General features: G+C 39.6%; 1 protein-coding gene across 1 annotated transcript in view; it reads right to left on the bottom strand.

Annotated features, from left to right (window-relative positions):
- Positions 1-2,066: 2,066 nt before the first annotated feature.
- LOC139173944 (uncharacterized) overlaps positions 2,067-8,927 on the bottom strand; it is a 47,127-nt gene continuing 40,266 nt past the window's right edge. Inside the window, exons 8-11 of the mRNA XM_070763910.1 lie at positions 8,107-8,418; positions 5,743-6,038; positions 4,023-4,072; positions 2,067-2,947 (exon numbers count right to left, since the gene is read on the bottom strand). Of these exons, the coding sequence (XP_070620011.1) occupies positions 2,917-2,947; positions 4,023-4,072; positions 5,743-6,038; positions 8,107-8,418 (689 nt within the window). The 3' untranslated portion in view covers positions 2,067-2,916. The remainder of the gene's footprint in view (positions 2,948-4,022; positions 4,073-5,742; positions 6,039-8,106; positions 8,419-8,927) is intronic.

Here is an 8,927-nt window from a genome sequence, read left to right as displayed (position 1 = left end):
CCTTAAAATTGCTGTTATATATTGTCAGACATATTTCACCCCATAGTTCTTTTTCTAAATTTAACTCCAAACATAATTTCAAACTATCTCTGATGTAAAAGAAAACAATATATAAAAATTTATTCTCTTATCCTCTTATGTAAGCATATTTCTGCAAGATACCTTTGTTCCCCACCTAAATATATATCACTACATCCTTATAACATAATTAATATATTTATAAATCCTTTACATCCTTATATCATTACTTCATTTCATATATTTTAAATTCTTAATTTAATTTCTGTACGTAATAGTAATTTATCATCCTTTCAATTTTTTTTCTTTAAGTCTTTCTGCTGTTATTTTGTGCTCCAATCTGTTTTTTTATAGAGGGAAAAAAGAACACTATGTAAAGTTTTATTCTCTTGCCAAATTATGTAACCACGTCTCTGCAAAGTTCCTTCGCAAAGTTCCTCTGTTCCAAAACAATGCTGATATCATTCTTGAAGGGAAAGTACATAACAATGAAAGCCGATCCTTCCAAACCCGAAACCATGTGTTGTGTTCTTTTACAAATACAAATCTCAAGTCTCGATGTAATGTCTCCTCAGATCCAGAAGATGGCAGACCATACACGAAGCTTACCTCTCTTCCTTAAGTACAAAGGGAAATAGTTTCGAGAAACAAAGAAGAAACATAATCCAAATAATATCCGAATAGAGCCCAGATTCAAGTGTGATATTTTAAGCCTCTAAAACTCTTCGAAAAAGAAGAGAAAATATATCGGGCAATTATGCTAAAATTTCCACGCTTCCTCTATATGCCTCCATAATGAGCAGTTGCTGCGATCTCATTTCCGGCGTTCTGTTTCCGTTTGTAAAAAATATTCAAAATATCCTTTTCAAATGTCTTAGCGCTCCAACCTCTCCAGCACAATGCTTATAGTTTTCTTCTCTTCCCAGATATTATTGCTCTTCTTCAATCTCCTGCGTTGCATTGTCTCCCGTGGCTGGTGTTGGCACAGGCATGGCAGCCTCGCACCACCACCGGCGTGAAACCAGGTTGGTTCAGCTGGTGGGGATTTGCCGACCCCCTAGCAGGCACCCGATAGCATCCCCTTTGCCACCTACCCTTTGGGGAGGATCGGGCCTGGTTCAGCAGAACCGAGACCCCCGGACGGTGGGGATTCAGAGCTGCCCTCAAGAGGGCGAGGGCAGCTCCATGTTGCTGCGGCCATTGACCCCACCCCTCTCCTCTATGTGTGTTTTTTAAGTAAGATGGCTGGATCGGCAAGGCTGGGATGGATGCTTGATAAAAAGCATCTGCTATTCCTGTTCTAATTAGATAATTTGCAGAATTTTGATTAGCTTTATATGTTGGTGTTCTGCTTTGGCAGCCTCTGCTGTCTTCACCACAGATGAAGGGACTTGATGTAGACCATTGAACTAGTCTCTCTCTTCCATCTTCTCCGAGTCTTAATGCCGCCCGGTGTCGGGTCAGTGCTTAGGGCTCAGTATCCTGGACAGCACCCCAGAAATCAAGGAGCTGGTTAAAGTTTTCATGGAGATTCAGGTTAATGTGCGGGTTCCAAGTAACACCCCCAATGAAAGAAGACTCCAAAGTTAGAAATTCCTCCATTTTATTAGAGATGTCATATTGGCACATCTGGGAAACCCTGAATCTGAAAGCTTCCAGGTTTTCCCCACCCAAAAGCCCAAGTCCCTTCCCCTGCACCCAAATGTCCATCACATAGTCCAATCAAGGCACCATCCCAACTGGAGATGCCTCATAGTCATGCCACTCCAGGTGCAGGCCAAATGTCCTTGGCTCTCAGGGACAGGAATGTTGTTATGGCTAGATATCCCCACAACTCCATGCACTCCCCCTCCCAGTTTCCCACAGCATTAAGTGTGGCAGCCCTGAAGTTCCAAAGAAAAAGATGGCCTCTAGGACTGACACTTGACTGGTACTTCCTATTGAAAATCTTGCACTGTATTACAGGAGTTTACAATTTTAATTAAATGAACTGTACTTGAAACAAGTATAAAACTGCCCATTAAAAAAGAATGGAGGACAAAAGTGGCAATTTTTAAATAAATGTATAAATTTAATGTTTTAATTTTTTTATTAAAAGTACAAATATAATTACTTTTCAAATTTTTTCAAAATTTTAAATTGATAGCATCCTGTAAACAAAACATATTAATATCTTTTCAAATGGTTTGAAAAATGGTATATACAAAAAAGTATAATAATCAATTAAAAATTAAAAAAACTTAAAAGGAGCTATTTCAATAAAATGTCTCTGGTTTTACTAGAATACAAACGTACATGAAATTTGTAGGGCTACCAAACTTTTTACTACCTCACTGTGGGCGTGGCTTATGCAGGATGCCCTGCATTTTCTTTCAACATCTTTCAGTGCAAATTGGGTGCTCTGGAGTGGAGCTCCATTTTCGCTACTCCACTGAGTCCTCCCCCCCCGGTCCAAGCAGTAGCCCACACCTCATCGAAATGGGATTAAGAGTAAAAGGAATGTAAACTGTGATTGTCCAATACTGCTCCATCCAGCAAAGTTCATCCTGCGGAGGGGATGGACTACTACCTCTTTAAACTTCTATTATTTTAAAGGTAATAAAAGCATTTATTTTTGCTGGGAACAATTATATATCCCCACTTGGAAGACATAATCCAACCAGGTAAACATGGATCTAGTATACAGTTGGCTACACTTACAGTACTGAAGACTTTATCCATTTCCTGTGATCCAGCAGGTTCAAATTCTTCACAATATAACTACATTAGCCCAGTCCAAGGATTTTGCACAGCTGAAGTCTAACTCAAAGTGAATTCAAAACATTTTATCCAACAGATGGTTGCAATGGCCTTTGTAGATGTTTGTAGGTTCTTCCTTCTCCAGGGAAGATTGAACTATTAGAGATAAGTCAGGTGGCTGGACAGCTCACTGCAGATGCAATAACAGTGGGAAAATAATTGTGTTTTGCTCCTCTTCTTGCCACAAACTAATGCTTCAAAGAATTCCTATCTTGGCTCAACCACACAGCTGAGGTCTCTGAAATCAACTCTAGCCATTGGACTCACTGCTTCTGCTCTGGGGTAGCAGCTGTGGCTATATTGAAAGCCCAGGTGGTACCTTTCCAGAAAAGGAATTCTCTGTGCCAAACCAAGTCTAAAATCAATTAATCCATCCATCTATCCATCTATCCATCTATCCATCTATCCATCTATCCATCTATCCATCTATCCATCTATCCATCTATCCATCTATCCATCTATCCATCTATCTATCTATCTATCTATCTATCTATCTATCTATCTATCTATCTAGAGAACCGGAGCCACAACAGAGAAGGCCCTTCCCCCCGGTCCTGCCAGCCAGCATTGTTGGCTGATGGGACCCAGAGAAAGCCAACTCTGTGTGATCTAATCGGTCACTGGGATATGTAAGGCAGAAAACGGTTCCATAAATAATCTGGTCCTAAGACATGTAGAGCTTTATAACCAGTGCCTTAAATTGCATTCAGAGACTGATCGGAAGCCAGTGCAGCTCGTGGAGTGCTGGACTGATATAGGAATATCTGGATAACCCCATAATGGCTCAGGTGGCTGCATGCTGGACTAAATGAAGGCTCTGAACATTCTTCAAGGGTAGACCCAAGAAGAGCGTGTTGCAGTAGTCAAGCCTACAATTAATGAGGGCATGAGTGACTGTGAGAAGAGACTCCGTATCCAAATAGGGCCACAACTGGCACCCCTGGCGAACCTGTGCAAAAGTCCAGCTAGCCACAGCTGAGAGATGTCCATCAATTTGCTAGGAAAAATGAACTTGATTTACTATAAATTCCCGCTCCCAGATTATTTTTTGCTCTGCCTACAAAGACCATCTTCCCCCTTGTCTGGATCATATTTTTTCTTACTGTCAAGGATAAATCTGAGTCCCAAATTAACACAGATTATAACCAATAAGATAATTTATGCACATATCTGTATTTTACTTGTATTCAAAGTTTAATACTCACCTTGTAAGAGTACGTAATGGTAATGGCTCATCGTGATAGTGTTGGATTTCCTTAAGTTCAAAGAAATTTTGGAATTGGAAGAGAAAGAACAATCAAGTCAACTCATTTAAGCTTTGGAACATATTTTAAGTCATATCACAATAATCTACCAGTAAGTATAGTAAATCAGTCAACCACTCTCAATTGTCTTTCAGAAAGAGCATTCCATGTTGTTGTAGGATCAAGAACCATGGAAGGAATATTTATTTAAAAAAATAAATTGCTGTTTGATATATTCAACATTTAACTGCAAAAGGAAAAGAATGGTGTACTTAAGCTTCCTATTAGGATTTTTATATTTCTTAATAACCACAGTTGTGGGTGACAATAAAATCCAGTGACTGTTTTTGTTAAAATAATAGCATATTGTGCCACAAATTCTCCTTTTCAACCTGTGTGCAGTGTCATAATTAACATATAAAAAGGGCAAGACTTATATCATGTTAATGGGATGTTTTCATCAGATGGATTCAGCATTGGGTTGCTACCGGAACAGTAAAGGACACCGCACCAATGGCAAAAGTTGAGCTGCATGCGCAGCTTTGCTTCTCCTGTGCGCATGTATCCCAGCGAGATTTTGAGATGTTCGCAATTTTTCGCTTCTGCACAATGCATGGAAGCAAAAAAAATAATTTCACCAAAATGTCTCTCTTGCGCATGTCCCAACACAAGATTTTGCTTCCTGCGCATGCACAGAAGCAAAATCTCGCTGGGACATGTGCGTGCACACACAGAAGTGAAGCTTCATGTGCAGTGCACCGGTAGCAGCAGTAATGGGAATCTGCCCCTGTATGGATTGGTTTGAGCATCATTGCAGATGCCACTGCTTCTGAGTAGAATCCATTCTAGCAAGCATACTAAGAATCTTCTGATTGTTAGAAATTAACATGGTACAAACATTTATGGACTAGAGACACTTCACCAACAATTTTTCATTATCTTCAGTCTGTCAGTCTATTACATTGATGGTGAACCGGTGGCATGTGTGCCACAGGTAGCATGCGGAGCCATATCGGAGAGTACACAAGGTGTTGCCCTAGCTCAGCTCCAGCATACATGCATGTGCTAGCCAGTTGATTTTCGGCCTTGGGGAAGGCTGTTTCGCCCTCCGGAGTGCAAAAAACAGTCCAACAGGCAAACCAGAAGTTCGGAAAAGTTTTTCGCACTGTGGGGCTTCAGAAAGTTTCCCTGAAATCTGTTTCTCCGAACTGCCTGTTTGCCCATTTTTCACCATTCCAGGCTTCATCCTTTTGGCACATGAACCAAAAAAGTTTGCAATCACTGGTCTATGCCATTCCACTTCCTGCCCACCCCTTACTATGCCCCTACGAGTCCCCCAAAACCCTCTCAGAGGTCTGCCAATTCAATTATATTTATTAAATTAACACTGATGTGGGTCACAGATATCAACAGCCTATATAAACAGATATAGCAAAAGACTTGCTTTCACTCAATAATGTTAATGATGGAGTGACTAATAAGCACTACAGAGCCCTTTTCTTTATACAGCTAACACTGCTTACATTACAGTTTTCTCTTTCCATTGTTATTATTTAGTGAGAATTTTGGGTTTATTACAACAATTGGGAGACAACTGACTATTCAGTTTTTGGAAAATAGTCACTGGTCTGGATACTACTCCAATAAATAGACTATTTATGTATGAATCCAACCAACCTACCTTTTCATTTAGTGTTAAGCTTTTTTCTTCAATACATGTTGAATGTTTAACTTCACATTGTATTGTCTTCACAGGGCCCAGTGTTTTTGGATCTAATTGTACTTTACTAACAAAGTACCATAAGTGATCTTCTCCAATCTCAATATTCTTGGGATTGATATTTTCAGATATTTGTCTCCAGTCGTGATACCATCTGACTTGTATATCACAAGGGGCAAATTGTGATATGGAAATTTCAAGGAGGATATGCTGATGATCTGTAGTTGCCTTTATTTCAGACAAAACAGGCCCTTTGCCTAAATGAGAAGGAAAAATAATGGAGCAGATATGACAATGTAAATAATATGTTTCCAGGACTTGGCTTAATATGATTAATGAAAGAACAATTTTTAATATAAGAAAACACTTTAAGGGTTGATCCTCTGGAATCTTGCATGATGGAATGATTGCATATGAACTTGGCATAAGTCCAACTGCACAATTTTTACCAACCATAAAGTGAAGACACTTTCTACACCATTTGTAACAAAACCCAAAGAATGGAAATCATGTCTGCAGCCTTCTCTATGACTGACTGTTTAAGCTGGACATAGCAAACATTTTGTTGTTGTGTTTCCAGCACTTGCTTGAAATTCAGTAACAGCATTACATACAATAGTATAGGCATCTGCAGTGGAAGGAGAATGTAGGTTTGTATTGGGATGTGCAATTTGAGTTAGAAAGGACAAGGGTTGTGTTGTGTCGTCATGTTTCATTATTTGGGTGCCATTGCGGTTGGAAATGGTTGTCTATCATCTTACTAATAAGTAAGATAACCGTATCCCATAAATATTTTTCCACATGTGATAAAAAGCCAGGGGATCCAGGTGGCATGGTCAAAGAAAATGAGACGAATTCACAGAGTGATGTTGAGCATCTCTGTTTCCAGAGATGTCACATCTGGGCCACTGTGGACATCTAGAAACTAGCCTTCATCAACAAACATATCCCAGCCATAAAAACTGACACCAGATCCAGAACAACACAGGACACCACCACCAATCACCCTTGCCAGACCTAAACCCACACCCACCCTACAGACAAAATACAACCACCACCCAGAAGTCAAACCCCAGCAGCGCCTCCAACTGCTGCACCCCCCCCTCTGACACACACACACAAAGCAAACTGACACATACCATAAGCACATGACTAGACCACAAACTTGCAGCCAAACCAAAACCACGATGTTACACCACAGACATAAAAAAACAGCTGACTAGTCTGCAGGCTCCAACTGCCACAACTACTCAGAATGTCACACCTAATCCGCAAACTTCAACTAACCTGCATACATCAATTGCATCAATTACTCAAGGTGTTACCACACCAACTAACCAGGAAGTTTCAACATAGCATTCAGCAGCTGAGCCAGCACGCCACACCCACCCACCAATATTTATAGAGGGATGGCAGCTCAGATCACACTTTGTTCGCCCGAGCACAAAGCTGAAAACATCAGCCTGAAGATGACGAGTGGGACCTTGTCGAAACGTCACCAGGAATCTCTGAAACATACACGGGAAGAAACCCAAATATGCCAAGACCTACCTACAGACAGACAGACAGACAAGATAGATAGTTAGATAGATAGACAGACAGACAGAGATAGACAGACAGACAGACAGACAGACAGACAGACAGACATAGATATATGCCGCTCACTTCAAAATGGACTCAGAGTGGTTAACAGCAGAAATAAATACCACAGCAATAAAAAAAGTTAAAATCTAATAATAAATCAACACTACAATAAAAACAGTAATGTCATAAAAAACCATACATACTTGCAATCAACCTTATTCCAGACCTGCTGCAAAAGCCGGGTCTTAGTGCGGATCTCTGGGGGCAGTTGATTCCAAAGGGCCAGAGCTGCCACAGAGAAGCTCCTCTCCAAGGCCCCGCCAATCGACATTGTTTTGAGGACGGGACCTAGAGAAGGCCCCCTCTGTGAGCCCTTATTGACCACAGCAAGGTATGAGGGAGGAGGCAGTCCCATAAATAGTCTGGCCCTGAGCCATTTAGGACTTTAAAGGTAATAACCAACACCTTGAATTGCGTTCGGAGACCAACTGGAAACCAATGTAGCTCGTGTAAAATTGGAGTAATACAGGCATAACTTGGTACACACGTTATTGTACGCGCTGCTGCATTTTGCACCAGATGAAGACTCTGAACACTTTTCAAGGGTAACTTATAAGAAATGAGGCTGTGCCACACTCCTCACCTGTTAAAATTCTATTCCTTTTAATAAAGCCTAAAAAACATAAAAGCTTCACCAATGAACATCAGAAAAAAACTATTTTTTAAAAAAATGGTACATACCTGGAAGTTTTAGATACACTTCTCTTATAATAGGTTTTGTCAAACTTTCATGGTGCACCTTGAAACAAATGGCCTTATCACAAACTGAAGCAGTAGCTTTAAATTCAAATATAGAAGTTAATTTGTAACAATCTTTATAGATCATGTCTAAATCCTCTGTGATTGCACCATTCAGTTTTGAATTATCTCCCAGGAACCACTGAGTACCAATTTCTTTAGAATTGAAATATGTGACATCACAAGTTAAAGTTACCCATTCTCCATAATCTGCATCACTTGGTTCAATAACAATATTTGAAAGTTTGGGAAAATCTATAAATGTGACAAAACAGAGAAATCAACATTAGACAAGGAATCACTGTTAAATGCAAACAATACCCTAATATACAGAGCATCAAATGTGATAAGAATAATTGTTAACATTATATTTTTACCGCAACAAAGAAGGAATCATCATTCAACCAGAACTTGTGCTGTTATAAATGATTAACAACACTATTTCCCATAGAACAGTGCTAATACATGAAACCAGCTCTCAACTGATTTAGGCAAATAGCAATTATTTCTGTTTCCCTGCTTTTGGTGTACATATGTTGGTCATGCAGTAAGATATCAGTGCTTCTCACTATTTGGTATGTTTCCACCCATTAATAGATGGCATGTTATTGTATATTGATATGAACTTAGAAGTTAAATATGTGTAACAATACCATAAAGTTTGTTTATCTATTTATCATCTATTTGATCTATCTATCTATCTATCTATCTATCTATCTATCTATCTATCTATCTATCTATCTATCTATCTGTCATCTTTCCTT

The sequence above is a fragment of the Erythrolamprus reginae genome, chromosome 1 (assembly GCF_031021105.1).
Source record: "Erythrolamprus reginae isolate rEryReg1 chromosome 1, rEryReg1.hap1, whole genome shotgun sequence".
Classification (NCBI taxonomy): Eukaryota; Metazoa; Chordata; class Lepidosauria; order Squamata; family Dipsadidae; genus Erythrolamprus; species Erythrolamprus reginae.
The sequence above is the reverse complement of the archived record's forward strand: the minus strand, read 5'-3'. Positions and strand labels throughout refer to the sequence as shown.